Source organism: Perca fluviatilis, chromosome 23 (assembly GCF_010015445.1).
Source record: "Perca fluviatilis chromosome 23, GENO_Pfluv_1.0, whole genome shotgun sequence".
Taxonomy (NCBI): Eukaryota; Metazoa; Chordata; class Actinopteri; order Perciformes; family Percidae; genus Perca; species Perca fluviatilis.
This window is the reverse complement of record NC_053134.1, coordinates 26,865,710-26,883,975: the sequence shown is the minus strand read 5'-3', so window position 1 is coordinate 26,883,975 and position 18,266 is coordinate 26,865,710. Positions and strand designations below refer to the sequence as shown.

Below are 18,266 nucleotides of genomic sequence, written 5' to 3'. Positions count from 1 at the left end.
CTGTAACGCCCTGCAGTGCCCTGCTATGACATGAACTACTACGACTACCATTTCTAGTCACTGTTCCATTATCTTTATTATGACTATTATTGCCACTGTTCATCACACCCCCAACCGGCCCTGTCAGACACCGCCTACCAAGAGTCTGGGTCTGTCTGAGGTTTCTGCCTAAAAGGGAGTTTTTCTTCGCCACTGTTTCACTAAATGCTTGCTCTTGGGGGAATTATTAGAATTGTTGGGGCTTTGTAAATTAGAGTGTGGTCTAGACCTACTCTATCTGTAAAGTGTCATAACTCTTGTTATGATTTGATACTATATATAACATTGAATTGAATAACAACAACTGCTATAGTTAGTTGTTGAAAACCTTTCTTTTTAGTAAACTCTGTGAACACAAACGGTGTTCTCAATGCTGAGTTCATGTGTAGAGCCCCTGGTGATACTTGGAGCAAAGTCTCATGTTGTGTCGAGCCTTCTTCATGTTTTAAAAATAGTGATTTTGATGCTATCAAAGTAGTGGCCCTAGCTCTTCCATTCAAAAGGCCATTTGACCGAAAACGAGAATACGGGCAATCTTAAAAGTGGCGCTTCCGTCCTAATTATGCTTTTAAACGAAAGTTTGACTCTTTCACAAAAACCAAAAAGATGACCCTAGGTTGCATTTTGGCTTGAGTTACGCTTTAAAGGAAGTTTTCTCAGAACTGTTGGTGTCTTTCTAGTTACATAATTCAGTGTTTCCCCTACCATGATGTTAACAACAAAGTTAACACAGTAGAATAAAGTTAAATTACGTTGAAAGGGTGCCAGGCACCCCTAAAGCTCTGATCCTAGAATTGCCCCTGGAGTGGTACACATCGTGGAACGTCTTCCTCATTTCAGAAGCGCAACAAAATATGTGAAACGCAGCCGTGAATACATTACAGTCCTCTAACCAAGTAAATGTTTATTGATGCCAGATTTTTTTTTTAAAAGGCCTTGCAACAACAAACTGAGCATCGTTCCATCGCCTCTCTGTGCTCTGTTTAGCGCTATGCTGCTTTCATGGGAGCTTCCAGGCTACAAAGTGAAGGCAGCACAATGCAGGCAGAGACACGTCTGCTGCACCAGCTGCAGCAAAAACCTATAGAGCCTGCAGCCAGCGCTGCTGTTTGCTTTAGCCGAGGCTGCACAGTGAGCCGTGCAGCTCCTCCGGCCCCATCCCCGCTGCTGAATTATTGAGATACAGAACACACAGAGAAAATGAACGAGAAAGAAAGGGAACACGTGAGCTGGCATGCTGTTGGTATACACTGCAGTGTGAGTGGGTGGACTGACATTTCAAGGTTCTTCACTCAGGTTTAACGAAGCTGCAAATCTGTCACGAAAAACATTTTTTGTTCAGATGAGTCCCTAACCCATACACAAAAACTGTAACTACTAAGATAAAGGTTTGGTTAAATGATTATTATTGTTTATAACAACCAGAATATGCCTGTTGTACATGTCCTTATTGCACCGTGGGTTAGAGAGAAACGTATTTTCAATTGCTCTGTATGTCTGGCACATATTGCAGAATTGACAAAAAAGTTGACTTGACTTTTGGGCATCGATGGAGCCTCAAAAGATGCACACCACAGAATAATTTGTGCACACAAGATATTACATTCATATCTAGTTCACACAAGATATTTTAAGATAACAACTTGTGCCCACAAGGTAATTATATTGATGGGCAAAATATTAATTTGTCCACACAAGCTGTTTTCTAGTGCAAAAGTACTTTAAGTCTAGGGTAGGAAGTAACTCATTACATGTACTCTCACTTCTGTGATTACTGTACTGTACTTACTGTAAGTAAGTAATGTCTGTACTCTACATCCAACATACTGTGCTTTATGCAGGCTGTAAAGTCCAATTTCTGCCAGATCTGACTGCTTTCATCATCCAGTTTGAATTCAAATTTAGGAACATTTCCTGCTTGTTTATTTGTTTGTAGAAGCAAAACAGACAGCTGCAGTTACAGTAGGCTTATGCATAAAATGTGCAAATAATCACAGTTTACACATTTACATTCCACTGAATGTCCATCAAACTAGCTGCATTTGGGCGACCACTTTAACCTTAAAGCCCAAAGTGACAACGAATTTGATTTTGCATCGAATGGCACTTACATAACGCTTTCACAGCGTGAAAGTGCTTTACAACACACACACACACACACACACACACACACACACACACACACACACACACACACACACACACACACACACACACACACACACACACACACACACACACACTCAGGATTTCATTCTAATATTGGAAATTAGCCTGCAACAGTGGAAAATGATAGTTCTGTTGCTTAACCTTCTGAGGTCTATGGGGAATTTTTACATGTCTTTTTAAATTCACATTTTAAGGATATTTTCATATAACCGGATACGCATGTGTTTATGAAGATGTTCAGAACAAACTCAGATTTCTGTACACTGAGGCCCAAATGTGTTCCAGAGCAATCTGTAAAGAGATAAAAGCTGAAAAGTTGATGTTGGCTTTTTGAAATTTCTCAAATCTCTTGTAAAAACAACTCTAAACTCAATGGTTTTGGTGATTGAAATGAGTTTACAAAAGTCTTGGGATCACACAAGTAGCAAAATATATGAATAAAATAGTTAATAAATGTTGATGAATGAAATTTTGTAATATTGCTTTTTGAGTAGGAGTGCTGTCAAACATTGCTTGGACTCACCAGTGCGTCTTTTTTCCTCACAGGGTTAAACGTTAATGCACTTTGTTTTTTTTTCAATTGCTAAACCACACCGGTCACAACTGGAGCTACGTGTGCAAAACTCTAACTCCAGTCTGCACTACCAACAGTCACCTGAGCTAAACAGTTCACATCAGCTGCAAAACTCATTCACAGCAACACAACTCTTCACACACGTCTCAGAACAGGCTCAGTGCAGCCAAACACTCAGAACACACCTCACTGAGGTAACACACACAGTCACTCAGAACAAACCTCACTGAGGTAACACACACCGTCACTCAGAACAAACCTCACTGAGATAACACACACCGTCACTCAGAACAAACTTCACTGAGATAACACACACCGTCACTCAGAACAAACCTCACTGAGGTAACACACACCGTCACTCAGAACAAACTTCACTGAGATAACACACACCGTCACTCAGAACACACCTCACTGAGGTAACACACACCGTCACTCAGAACAAACCTCACTGAGATAACACAACACCGTCACTCAGAACAAACCTCACTGAGGTAACACACAATCACCACTCACCAGAACAAACTTCACTGAGGTAACACACACCGTCACTCAGAACACACCTCACTGAGGTAACACACACCGTCACTCAGAACACACCTCACTGAGGTAACACACACCGTCACTCAGAACACACCTCACTGAGGTAACACACACCGTCACTCAGAACACACCTCACTGAGGTAACACACACCGTCACTCAGAACACACAGAGGAAAAACACTAGCATCAAACACCAAGACAGACATTACAAACTTTTCATCAAGATTATTTTTTGGGGCATTTTCGGCCTTTATTTTTGATAGGACAGCTGAAGACATGAAAGGAGAGAGAGAGGACACCGTGCAACCAGTAACCAGTAACATAGCTCAAGAGGCGTTCGTCGTTCGACTGGTCATGACTGTTTTCCCAAGATGGCGCCTGCCTGTATACGTGAACGCTACTGTCTTTATAAACTATCTTTTTAATAAACTGTCTGTACACTTACAAAAGTTCTCAATGCTTCAGTTCACATGTAGGGATTATGCTACCGTGGAAGTGTGGTGCTATTTTGAGCCTTATTAGTGGTGTAGAAATAGAGATTTCTTTTTACTTTACCCGTGCCACGAAGACTAGCGTTATAAGCTAATTAGCGGTTTGCGCTAGCTTGTTTCAAGCCAGAGACACATTCGATTAGCATGAAAACATATCCCAGAGAACAGTCGACTCGGTACACATGTTATTAACCCCTAGGTTCATTTTGCAATGGATTTGTCCTTTAAATACACGCTCTTTAAAGTCAGAGTACTTTTTTATTTGAGTAAAGTATTTTGGTGCTCTTTCCGCCCTTATTCAGCTCACAGAGAGGAATACAGCTCAATCGACTTCATCGAGTTGTACTGCCAAACATTGGGATAGCCTGGAGGAGCTGCTTCATGTGATGTTACGACAGCTGTAATCATCAGTGTATCGCCTCACTCTGGTAATAATGGAATGATTAGAGTGCACGCTGTATGAATGTATCTAGACGAGATTTGCTTATCATCCCTGCTTCAACAACTCCAAATTCTGCAAACACCTCCCAACCTGAGTGACAGACGGTATTTGGAATAAATTGATAAAGCAAGCAGGAGAGAAAAAAAGGAAGAAGAAGAGGTTATTATCCGAAGCTGAGCACGACATTGTCCTTCCAGAGGACGCCTCCTCGCTCTCGTCTCTGGCTGGCTAAGCCAATAAACATCCAATTTTCCCTCGGGTTTGTCATGAAAGCGGCTGCTGATTGCGCTCTGGGAGCGGCTAATTTGGCAATTTATGGAGATGGAAAAATCTCTCTCAAGGGTTTAGGAGACAGGAAGGAGGAACAGATGAGCTCTTGTGAACCTAGAGTTGTAAATAAGTGGTGCTGCAGCGCGGGCGTCGCAACTGTGGGTGAAAGCAAGGACAAACACTTTTAACTGGCTAGGACACCTGACCTCTGGACTCTGCTCTTGATTAGGCGATAAAAACAGCATTGTGATAGCATTTCTTATATATATGTTATTTTCTTGTTACACTATCTCGTCGAAGGTACACAAGCTCAGTGAAATAAACGGTTACACTTTACTTGAAGGTATCTACGTGAGACTGACATGACACTGTCATGAATGTGTCATAGACAGTACAAACAAGTCCTAAACGTTCATGACATAACGCTTCTTTTAGTAAGTGTCATTCAGTTTTTTGTCATGACAAGTTAGGGTTAGGGTTAGAGTTATGGTTCATGTGTCGTGACTGTCATGACAGTGTCATGTCACTCTTATGTAGATACCTTCAAGTAAAGTGTTACCAAATTACCACTTTAACAATGATGAGAGCACCACAAACAGAATCCATTCACCTCCACCGTATTGGGTGGAATCTCTATTCCCATAATTCAGCCCTTCAGTAGTGGAATTATTCTAATTACCTTGTGCATGTATGTCATACTTTTCTTTTAAAACTTTCCAAGATATTTGGAATCTTGGAAAACATTGGATTCTGCTGCTTTGAAACACTGCTTTGTAATGGAACATACAGTGCCTTGCTAAAGTATTCGGCCCCCTTGAACTTTTCGACCTTTTGCCACATTTCAGGCCTCAAACATAAAGATATAAAACTGTAATTTTTTGTGAAGAAGCAACAACAAGTGGGTCCCAATTATGAAGTGGAATGAAATTCATTGGCTATTTCAAACTTTTTTAACAAATAAAAAACTGAAAAAGTGGGCGTGCAAAATTATTCAGCCCCTTTTACTTTCAGTGCAGCAAACTCTCTCCGAAGAAGTTCAGTGAGGATCTCTGAATGATCCAATGTTGACCTAAATGACTAATGATGATAAATAGAATCCAGCTGTGTGTAATCAAGTCTCCGGTATAAATGCACCTGCTCTGTGATAGTCTCAGAGGTCCGTGTAAAGTGAGCGCAGAGAGCATCATGAAGAACAAGGAACACACCAGGCAGGTCCGATATACGTTGTGGAGAAGTTTAAAGCCGGATATTGATACAAAAAGATTTCCCAAGCTTTAAACATCCCAAGGAGCACTGTGCAAGCGATAATATTGAAATGGAAGGAGTATCAGACCACTACAAATCTACGAAGACCCGGCCGTCCCTCTAAACTTTCAGCTCATACAATGAGAAGACTGATCAGAGATGCAGCCAAGAGGCCCATGATCACTCTGGATGAACTGCAGAGATCTACAGCTGAGGTGGGAGACTCTGTCCATAGGACAACAATCAGTCGTTATACTACACAAATCTGGCCTTTATGGAAGAGTGGCAAGAAGAAAGCCATTTCTTAAAGATATCCATAAAAGTGTCGTTTAAAGTTTGCCAAAAGCCACCTGGGAGACACACCAAACATGTGGAAGAAGGTGCTGTGGTCAGATGAAACCAAAATCGAACTTTTTGGCAACAATGCAAAACGTTATGTTTGGCGTAAAAGCAACACAGCTCATCACCCTGAACACACCATCCCCACTGTCAAACATGGTGGTGGCAGCATCATGGTTTGGGCCTGCTTTTCTTCAGCAGGGACAGGGAAGATGGTTAAAATTGATGGGAAGATGGATGGAGCCAAATACAGGACCATTCTGGAAGAAAACCTGATGGAGTCTGCAAAAGACCTGAGACTGGGACGGAGATTTGTCTTCCAACAAGACAATGATCCAAAACATAAAGCAAAATCTACAATGGAATGGTTCACAAATAAACATATCCAGGTGTTAGAATGGCCAAGTCAAAGTCCAGACCTGAATCCAATCGAGAATCTGTGGAAAGAACTGAAAACTGCTGTTCACAAACGCTCTCCATCCAACCTCACTGAGCTCTAGCTGTTTTGCAAGGAGGAATGGGCAAAAATGTCAGTCTCTCGATGTGCAAAACTGATAGAGACATACCCCAAGCGACTTACAGCTGTAATCGCAGCAAAAGGTGGCGCTACAAAGTATTAACTTAAGGGGGCTGAATAATTTTGCACGCCCAATATTTCAGTTTTTTATTTGTTTAAAAGGTTTGAAATATCCAATAAATTTCGTTCCACTTCATGATTGTGTGATAACTTGTTGTTGATTCTGCACAAAAAATTACAGTTTTATATCTTTATGTTTGAGGCCTGAAATGTGGCAAAAGGTCGAAAAGTTCAAGGGGGCCGAATACTTTCGCAAGGCACTGTACAGTATAGTCTGGATCAATGGAAGTACATTTCCAGGATAAAGGCCGACTCTCACCTTCCTCTCTCTCTCTGTGTGTGGCCGATCTCAAAATCTCTTTGCTACAGGAAACAACAACAACAACCTTCGAGCTAGCAAGCTAAATGCTGAAAATGTCAAGTTTTAAAGAAGATTTGGATGGTGCAACAGGGCAGGTCTGCTCGGTTCTTTCAGGGAATGATTGTAAAGATTTACAAAGAATATGTTTAAGGCACTTCCTCTCTAACTGGGAGGTTTTGGGACTGATTGGTGGGATTGCTGTGGAGATTCACTGGTGAGAGCCAATGAGGTTTAACCATATATCAGCTAATTTAAATGGCTCACGTTACTGTAGTGTGTCAACAGTTAACTTCATTTAATATTGGATGTGGTTTTTTTCTTTCTTTTGTGCACATGTTCCACCAGAACTAGTTCCTTCCTGAGACTATTTAGCAGAGCCACCGTCGCTGCGTCTGGAGCTTAGCACCGCCCAAGGTGATTGTGATTGGTTTAAAGAAATGCAGACAACAGAGCAGTTTTTTCTGCTATCCCAGAAGGCATCTGTGGTGTAGCCAGACCGTAAGGCGGTTTTATGGTTCTGCGCAGGCTCCACGCAGAGCTCTCGCCGTAGCCTACGTAAGTGGCCTGATGTTTATATTTGTGCGCTGGTGTGTGCGTCGAGCCGGCATGGGTATGTGTGTGTGGGGAGTGTGTGGTAGAGCGAGGGAGAAGTGAGAGAGTGATGGTGATTATCTTCAGAGTGAGTAGTGACTCTAGAGTCCTAGTGAGAGAACCAAAGTGTCTCCCCTGTTCTTTCTGACCACGGTGGGAGATCTGGAGCAGGAGAAGTTAACCCTCTCCTTGATCTCATGGTGTTGATGGAGAAGGAGAACGAGGAAATGAGTCGGGGGAAATGCAACGCTACCACGCCATGGCCGAGCGACGTGCGTCACTGCGACGTGTAGTTTCATTTTTCGAGAGGTGCACGTCAGGCTACGGCGTAGGGTCCGGCGTAGACGCAGAGGGGTCTGTGTGGTTACGCCATCGATTCTACGCAGAAGCATAAAACAGCCTTTACTCCACAGCGCTGTGGAGATAGGTCTGGCTATGTGAGACTATGGAACATACAGTTTGGTGACAAATGACAGCTGCAAACAACATAAAGTGTGATCATAAGGTGTTAAAGTCTCCAGAACTCTCCAACTGTGAGCGGAACTCCACTGGAGGGATGAACAGCATTCTTCCAAAAGATATTCCCTCATTTGGCGTTTAGATGATGGTACACTGAATTTAAACTCAGGGTTTGTGTTGATAGCGAGGGCAGTAATGGAGCAGAAAATGTACTTTTGACTAAATCAAGTCGTTTTTTGGTTACGCCATCTAACCGCAAATGGCACTGTCAATACATGCGGTTTCAAAGTATAGGCCTCATACTTCCTTTGCATTACAATGTATTTATTGCGAAGCACATGCAGGAAGTGATGACTGCAGAAAAAAAACACCAAAGTGGAATAGAAAAGTGGAGCAGATACCAATCCGACAGTTTATTCTATGATGTTTTCCTACTGATTGATTCAGAGTTTTCCCTTCATTGGTCACATCTGTTTGTAATAAAGAGTTTAACATGGGATGGCCTTCAAGCATGAGTGGTATGATCCTTGAAATAGTGAATGTGCTTTCTTGAATTGCCCTTGAACAAAACATGGACTTGCTTTTGATTTGACAATTAAAGCGTCCATATTATGCTAATTTTTAGGTTCATAATTGTATTTAGAGGTTGTACCAGAATAGGTTTACATGGTTTCATTTTAAAAAAACATCATATTTTTGTTGTACTGCACATTGCTGCAGCTCCTCTTTTCACCCTGTGTTCAGCTCTCTGTTTTAGCTACCGACTGAGGCAATGCACTTCTATCCCATCTTTGTTGGGAGGCGTACATGCGCAGTACCTAGGTAAGATCACATCAGCTAGCTGTTTGTTTCTACAACTTCAGTTAGTACGAGGCAGGATTAGCCGGGAGACTTCTTCTAAACGAGGACACACTTCCAACTTTGCGTGGAATACCTGCAGAACAGGGACATGGAAGTAGTTCTTTTGTAGATTATGGTGAACTAGTGTGTGTTGTAGCAGTGTTTTGCCATTGAGAACGAGCTAGCATGCTACGGTTAGCCACCTCGTTTCGGCTAGTGATGTAGAAAGCCGTGCAGATTTTGAACAGCTCACCAGGAGACTGAAGGCAGGACACATTCAGAAACCGTATCTCACTCAGAACACCATGGATGGATTCTTTTCAAAGTTTGTATGTGTGTGGAAGCACCAGAGACACAAAATATCACCCCAAATCCCAGAAAAAGGGATTGTTTTCATAATATGGGCACTTTAAAACCATTTAAATCTACAGTCTGAATCACACATCTGGATGTGTGTGTGTGTGTGTGTGTGTGTGTGTGTGTGTGTCCTTACCACGGTAGTAGAAGAGGCACAGGTCGCACAGAACAAACCACCTCTTCTTCCACAGCTTCATGCCTGTGCTGTCCTGCAGGGGTCAAAGGTCACACACCATCAGTCAGTCAGTCTAAGTGTAGTCATTACAGCAAATGACACACACACACACACACACACACACACACACACACACACACACACACACACACACACACACACACACACACACACACACACACACACACACACACACATACACACACACACACACACACACACAGCCTCTCCTTTGATCTCTCCTCACTTCCCCTCTCCCTGATACCCTCTCTGTCTCTCCCTCTGGCTGATTCTATTAACCAGCTTCTATCCCCCCCTCTGAGACAAATTGCTCTGTTTTATCTCTTCATAACGAAGTGACAAATTTGCCTCTGTGCTGCTCGGGGCGAAGCCCTGTGCTTTGTTCTCTATGCGGCAATAGCACATTTTTTGTTGAGACCGTTTGCTCGCTGTTTGAACTGCGTGGCGTTTGGCCACAGATCCCGAGGTTAGGCGCTTTGGGTAAACACTGATGACATTTCTTGTGCGAGGGAGCACTTTGCCTGACACGTCTGAGGGGAAGAGAAGGGGCTACGCTGGTGTGAAGTGAATCGATTCTCGTCTGGATGTGAATACAGTGAGCAGCAGCACAGGGGCAGAGGCTGAGATGGAGGGAATGGAAAGCTGAGTTGAATAGTGGTGAGTGGTCCACAGACCAATTGAAACGTTGACCCAGAGTCGATGTAAAGAAAATTGCTAAACTTGCAACGAGTGGGTGGAGAGGTAATGAGAGAACAAGCTGAGCCCCAAGCTAGGTTAGCTAACCTCCAGTCAAGCCATGCAGCAGGAACAGGATCCTCCCAATTCCTCAGAATCCTCAGGCTGCTGCAGGATTCAATGTTTCCAACCCAACAAATATTAGAACACTAGTAGTCTATATCGACGTTTCATTTCCGGGATTGTTCCGGTGCCACCGAAAATTCTGCCAGATGTCCCTCATTTTCCTCCGGATGTCCGTCACCTTCCTCTGTCTTTGTGTTGGCGTTCTAACCTCCGGTGGATTTGTGAGGACTATGGTTAACTGCTCCTCAGATCTCTGCAGGGTAAATCCAGACAGCTAGCTAGACTATCTGTCCTATCTGAGTTTTCTGTTCTGTTGAAACCAGAGTGTTCAAAATAGTTGGAAATCTGAACGTTTTAGCTCACAGGGATTGGTCTAAAATATGTTTACCTCATTATTTGTATAAACGTTTAACATGAAAATCCAACATTATAACAGAGATATGACAGAAAACACGGAAAAGCATAATATCTGACCTTTAAAAACAGGATCTTGCTCTTTAATAGAAAGGTCGACCTCCTTAGAAATCCTTTCCATAATGTTGTCAGACACTTAGAATATTAATCTGAGCCTGTCAGTGGCAAAACAAGCACTTTTGAGAAGGTAAATACAAGCTGGACAGTAGTCCTATTAACTTACATGTAGCTTGTTTCTCTGCTGCAGACTGCAGAGATCTCTCTTAATACTGGACCAATGTCAGAGATTGTTGTTCCCATCAGTCACTTAGACACAAAAAAAGGTTGAAAACGGTGGATAGAACCCCCTCAGGGTAGGTGGGATTCTTAGCCGATAGGTAGCAGGAACTATCCACAACTTTTGCTAAGGGAAAACCAAAAAAGAGCGGTTCCAGGCGAGTCGAGTTGAGCCGTATCACCAATGGAAATGTGGCAATTGTGTTCTCATTGGCCGATCTCAGTTGACTTAGGAGTATTTATATCAGTAAGTTGACTCATATAGTATGCAGCTGTGTCATCTCACCAAAGTGTTTCACAATTTTAGTGGTCATATTTCTCTCCTTATTTTTCATGGATGTACTGTAGCTAGGTAGTTATGCATAACATCATGGACCATATCAGTATGCACCAAAGATTTATATATTTTACATGACCATTATCCACAGCCAAGCCTTTTAGATTTTTTAATTTGTTTTCACTACCTTCTGGGCAACCACTAGCTTCCATGGATTTAGGTTCAGAATTTAAATCAACCCACACAGACACTTGCATAACTTGCATAATGGTTTTAGGCGAACACTATGCTATTTATATTTTTTCGGCTGAGTTGCGTTACTGTGTTAAATCACTTTGTACTTGCAACACCTGTACGCTGCAGGTAGGTTTCAAATCTCTGTAATGGGATTTTCATACTTCAGTAAAATGAATGGAAACCAGTGGCTGTCTGGTAGAAAAAAAGGATCAAATACTACAGCTCTGAAAAAGTGTACACAGTCATGTGAAGATTGTGTGATTTTTGGTTAAAAAAATGAAAAATATTTAAGCATGAGAACACCGCGATATGGACGGATTAAACACTTTTTGGGGGGCTAAACAATGGCCTAAATGAATTAACAGAACTCCAAATTTCAGGATACTTTGCACAGTCACTGCACTGTTCCACCATGTAACTGCCCCTAAACCTTCTGAGGTCTATGAGCATTTTTACTTATTTTTTTTAAATTCACATTTTAAGGATATTTGCATCTAACCGGATACGCATGTGTTTTATATGAAGATGTTCAGAACAAACTCAGATTTCTGTACACTGAGGCCCAAATGTGTTCCAGAGCAATCTGTAAAGAGATAAAAGCTGAAAAGTTGATTTTTGAAAATTCTCAAATCTCTTGTAAAAACAACTCTAAACTCAGTTGTTTTGGTGATTGAAATGAGTTTACAAAAGTCTTGGTTTCACACAAGTAGCAAAATATATGAATAAAATAGTAAATAAATGTTGATGAATGAAATGTTGTTATATTGCTTATTCAGTAGGAGTGCTGTCAAACATTGCTCGGACTCACCAGTGCGTCTTTTGTCCTCGGGGGATTAAACCACAAACTCTCTTTATTTTTATTTTGGTTTGTATGGATGAAACAACCCACACACACAAACACACACACACACACGCATCTTATCTCGTATTATTCAGTAGTTCGATTGAAAGTGGCACAAATGACAATTTATACGTGTTTAGCTTGCAGTTTGGTAACCTGTACCTCCTGCCTGACTGCATCAGCTCAAACTCACTATTCAAAAGAATATACTGTGTGTACATATATATATATATATATATATATATATATATATATATATATATATATATATATATATATATGGCCTTCCTACTGTACCTGTTTGTAAAGCCAGTTGCTCTTGACAACCGGGGCATTGGGGTTCCTCTTGATGGAGTTTGACCTCTTCCCGAAGTTGTGAACTTTTTTGGAAGACCTAGAGGGCTGTTGAAACACAGGAATGGGTAAGACATGTTGTATTCAGCTCTACAGAAGGAAAAAAAATAAACATTTACATTACAGATCTTTGAAATTCACATTTTTGGAATTAAAGTCACCCAAAAATAATCTATACACCTTTTTGAAAAACAACAGCCCAAACCTTGATCCAGCCTGCACGTCAATTCAAGTTCACAAAAAGTGTTGGCCCGCATAGTTTTTGTCGCTTTTACCAACATTTTGGGGGATTTTTTCAATGTTTTTGGCACTTTTTCTTAAGATGTTTTGGGGATTTAAAAAATAAATAAATGTGGCGCTTTTTTTGGACATATTTTCCGACATTTTTGACGCTTTTTTCAACATTCTTGGCATATATGACTTTTTCAATAAAAATCAAATCAGTACACCATCTGGCCCTTGATGTGATTCTCTTTATCCATTGTGGCCCTCAGAGACGTTGGGTTTTACACTCCTGTCCTAAAGTGAGAACCCAACTGGGAGAAACAACAACCCATAATAGCAGCTTCTCCCATACATCACGGCTCGCTTGCTGAAAAATGCAGCACTGCAGTTGGAAAGTCGAACGATCCGAGGCGTTCTTTGATCGAGTCTAAATTGAAGACAAATAGGATACAACTACTAGTAAACCATTCACCATGATGTGTGCATCCATCAGAGTGAAGTTTCCTGACATTTCAGGTCGTGGTTTTTAACAACACGTTCTCACTCCCATCGCGTCAGAAAGCGAAGCTTGATCGGGTGTCTTTGGCGTTTGTTACTGACGCTAAAAGTCTCCTTTAGCGTCATATTTAGACGCGCTTGGTCGGGACTCTTGGGGTCACTTTTTGATGCTCTGTGTCGGGACGTACATTTAACTGACATGCGGCTGAAGATAGGGACAGTTCGGTTTAGGAAAAGATGGTGTGTGGGGTTATAAAATGTCCGTTTCAGTGACACACAGGACAACAACGGGACATGAACCCCGGTCTCCTGGGGGAAAGTCCTGTGTTGTTTGACCCCCCCCCAACCAACGTGGATTTTGGGTCTTTCATACTACTCTCTACTGTTGTCTCTCTTAAAGGGGTGATAGAATGCAAAACCGATTTTACCCTGTCATAGTTGAATAACGACAGTTCGGTGGGTAAATAGGACATACATAGAAGCTCAAAATCCCATTGACACCCCTTTACTATGAAAATTTCATATTTTGAAACTGCCGCTGAAAACGGGTGAATCCCAACAAAGCTGGAAGTTGACGTCAACCTCCCAAAAACCGGAACCTTTGTCAGCCCATGGGTGTATTAAGAGAACGGTCACGCCCAACATTTACATAGGCTACACAACTGACCTGAGATCAGGTAGTCTTCTGAATCTAGGTCGTGCAGATCTCAGAAAATGTATACATTGTTCATATGCTATTTTACCATTAAATTCACTTCTGAGAATTTTTATACGCAGAAATCAACTACTTAGAGGTCAAATATGGGCGCGGTTTTTACGAAAATTGATGTCTAATTGCAAATTTTGTCCGACTGTGTGTCGGACTTCAGAGGCTGGTGCTGCCTGTGTTGCTGCCTCGCCGCCTGGCCTGCCTTCCTCCACAGACCCCGGCTTGCTCTGAGCTCGATTGAGCTCCGGCACGGCTGCTGCAGCCCACAGCACCTCATACCCGCGCAAAGTCACCGTTTGGGCTGGTGGACTACTACCAAACGCCGCTGCCCTGACAGAGCTCCAGGGCCTGCAACTCCCCTCTTCCTGCTAGCTAGCTAAATGCCGGTGTATGTGAGTGAAAGCGCGGTCAGCGAGCTTGTTACGCCAGCATTCTCTTACCACAGATTCTAGTTAATCTTATAATGTGTGTAATTATAATGTGTTGAGTTATTTAAACAAACGATTGGGAAAATAAACGCCGCTTGTCCATGAGTCTCATTGATAGAGCCTGCGGCTGGATGGAGCTCTATCAATGAGAGCTAGCTAGCCTCCTCTTAGAATTCCTCTGGAATTCACAAATATTCATGAACTTGAAATCGGACACCGTTGTTAGCTTTATAAAACATTTAGTTAGATGTTGTATAAGTGGCGTGACGAAATTCAAACTGTAAATATACTCAAATTACGATCAAAAATGAAGCTACCTAGCCGCAATCTGTACACATAGGATTGCAGGGACAGTCGCAGCTAACGAAACCCGTACAGCTCACAAATATTCATTAACTTGAAATTGGACACCGTTGTTAGCTTTATAAAACATATAGTTAGATGTTGTATAAGTGGCGTGACGAAATTCAAACTGTAAATATAACTCAAATAATATAACTACCAAAAAAATAATAACTAAATCTGTTCAATATAGGATTGCAGGGACAGTCGCAGCTAACGAAACCCGTATTGCCTCACAAATATTCATTAACTTGAAAGCAGACACCGTTGTTAGCTTTATAAAACATATAGTTATATGTTGTATAGCTAAGGGCGTGACATGTGTGTAACATTTGGTAAGAGATTGCTGGTGTAACAAGCTCGCTGACCGCTCTCACACACGGGCCATTTAGCTAGCAGGAAGAGAGGAGATGCAGGCCCTGGCGGCTCTGTCAGGGCAGCGGCGTTTGGTAGTAGTCCACCAGCCCAAACGGTGACTTTGCGCTGGTATGAGGTGCTGTGGCTGCTAACGTGCCGGAGCTCAATCGAGCTCACAGCAAGCCGGGGTCTGTGGAGGAAGGCAGGCCGGGCGGCGAGCCAGCAACACAGGCAGCTGAACTCCGACACACAGTTTTACCAAATTTGCAATTAGCCATCCATTTTCGCTAAACGGCCCATATTTGAGCTTTATATAGTTGATTTCGCATAAAAAGTCTCAGAAGTGAATTTGGTAAGGAAACATTGCAGTGTCTGGAATATGAGATTCTGTCGCGTTTCTAATGTCTGTGTATTGGGGATTCGCTCAACCAATCAGCACGCACCTACCTCTAATGCGTGTGTATGGCGGAGTCGCTCAACCAATCAGCGCGCGTCTCTATGTGTGTAATGCGGGGCTAAGGCTCAACCAAGCAGCGCGCAGCTCATCTAAATATTCATGACATACCATATTTGGAAGAAAAGCTCTTGTTACAAATAGGGCCAAAACACAGGGATGCATAAGGGCCAATAAAATATCAACCAGGCCATTTTCAGCCCAACCAATGTTACATACCCCATTAGGAGACCATAAGGAACAGTGTGAAATACCCTATATAATCATTCTATCACCCCTTTAAAGAGTAACTACCGTTTTTTTTTTCAACCTGGACCCTATTTCCCTATGTTTTTGTGTCTAAGTGACTGATGGGAACAACAATCTTTGACATCGGTCCAGTATTAAGAGAGATCGCTGCAGTCGGCAGCGGAGAAAGAAGCTACAATGTAAGTTAATAGATTAAAATTAATTTTAATTTTAGAATTAGTATTTACCAGCTTGTATTTATCATCAGAAATGGGCTCATTTTGCCACTGACAAGCTCAGATAAATATTCTAAGTGTCTGACAACATTATGGAAAGGATTTCTAAGGAGGTCGCCCTTTCTGTTAAAGACTAAGATCCTTTATTTAAACATAAAAACATCCGTGAAATTGCGTTCTCTAAACCCACCAGACTCCATGTAAATAAACAGTCATTTTAGCATCGTAAAATACACTTCATTCAAAGCCAACAGAAACAAAATAAAACTATGAAAAGCCGTTTTGGGTCGTCTTTCCACTTTTCCAACCATCACAACTCTAGTTTTGGTTGAAATAAACACATAGTTTACAGATTTACATGTGGAAATATGTTGGCTCTATATTAAATAGAGTCTGGTGGGTTTAGAGCTAGCGACCTCAGAGCTGTTTCTGGTTCAACAGAAAGGTCTCAAAGAGGTGTTAAAGGTCTATCTCTGTAGGGATCCTTTCTATAATGTTGTCAGACACTTTGAATATTAATCTGAGTCTGTCAGCGGCAAAACAAGCTCATTTCTGATGGTAAAAACAAGCTGGACAATTGCCCTATTAACTTTCATTGTAGCTTGTTTCGCAGTCGAGCTGTTGCTCTGCCCGGTGCGTCCCATTGTGCGATGTGATTTTTGCATCGGTATCTGACGCTGAGAGCCACTGACCAAACGTCAGTATTTTTTGAGTTGGCAATGAGAACGGGTTGGGTTCAATGGTAATGGGTAATGGGTTTTCCCAGACAATGTACTTCCTATGGACTTTAACCCTACATGTAGCATCCTGAGTCCATCACATGCTTTGGTTTGAGTTTAGGCTACTAAAAGCTGAGGGTCTAAAGATGGACGGTGCTGTATGCTATCCAGATTGTAATGATTTTGAGCCGTGTAAATCCAAATGACTTGACTCCACTAGGTAAAGGGATAGGGAAGTACCGTGGCTTTAGTTAAATATTAAAGGGGTGATAGAATGATTATATAGGGTATTTCACACTGTTCCTTATGGTCTCCTAATGGGGTATGTAACATTGGTTGGGCTGAAAATGGCCTGGTTGATATTTTATTGGCCCTTATGCATCCCTGTGTTTTGGCCCTATTTGTAACAAGAGCTTTTCTTCCAAATATGGTATGGTCATGAATATTTAGATGAGCTGCGCGCTGATTGGTTGAGCGAATCCCCAATACACATACATTAGAGAATTAAGCGACAGAATCTCATATTCCAGAAACTGCAATGTTTCATTACCAAATTGACTTCTGAGACTTTTTTAAGCGAGAAATCAACTATATAAAGCTGAAATATGGGCCGTTTTTACAAAATTTGATGGCTAATTGCAAATTTGGTAAGACGTTCGGACTTTAGGAGCTCCACACAGTCTGACGAGAAAGCGGCAGCCTGCTGGGCTCCATACCCAGGGCAAAGTCACCCTTTGTGGATACTGCACTACGGGGCTCCGCGGCCAGCTGCCGGCATAACTATAATATATTTACGGTTTGAATTTCGTCACGCCACTTTGATTTTAAGGCATTTTTATGAACGTGAGGCGTCTTTGTAGGACGAGCAGCTGCTTGCAATATGTCCCATTCATTACAATGGGGAAATACCGCGCGCAGCTAGCTACACTATCGCCATAACTAAATTATATTTACAGTTTGAATTTCGCTCACCGCCACTTATACAACATCATTCCCCAATGTCTTATAAAGCTAACCGTTGTGTCCGGATTTGATTTTAAGGCATTTTTATGAACGCTAAGGCCTTTGTAGGGACGAGCAGCTGCTTGCTATATGTCCCATTTATTACAATGGGGAAATATCGCAGCTTGCTCACTTTCGCATAACTAAAGTATATTTACAGTTTGAATTTCGTCACGGCATGAATATTACAGGTTCCTCAAGGTCTTACAAAGCTTAGCTAACACTTGTCCGATTTCGGATATCAATTGAATGTATTTTTGTGAATGTCAGAGTTAGGAGGAGGCTAGCTAGCTCTCATTGATGGACTCCATCTCACCGCGGCTCTATCAATGAGACTCGCGGACAAGAGGCGTTTATTTCCCCGATTGTTTGTTTAAA

General features: G+C 41.9%; 1 protein-coding gene across 1 annotated transcript in view; it reads right to left on the bottom strand.

The window, feature by feature from the left end:
- LOC120553759 (pleckstrin homology domain-containing family A member 5-like) overlaps positions 1–18,266 on the bottom strand; it is a 275,577-nt gene that overhangs the window by 84,957 nt on the left and 172,354 nt on the right. The window contains 2 exon segments of the mRNA XM_039792455.1: positions 9,431–9,503; positions 12,634–12,738. Coding sequence (XP_039648389.1) covers positions 9,431–9,503; positions 12,634–12,738 — 178 coding nt within the window.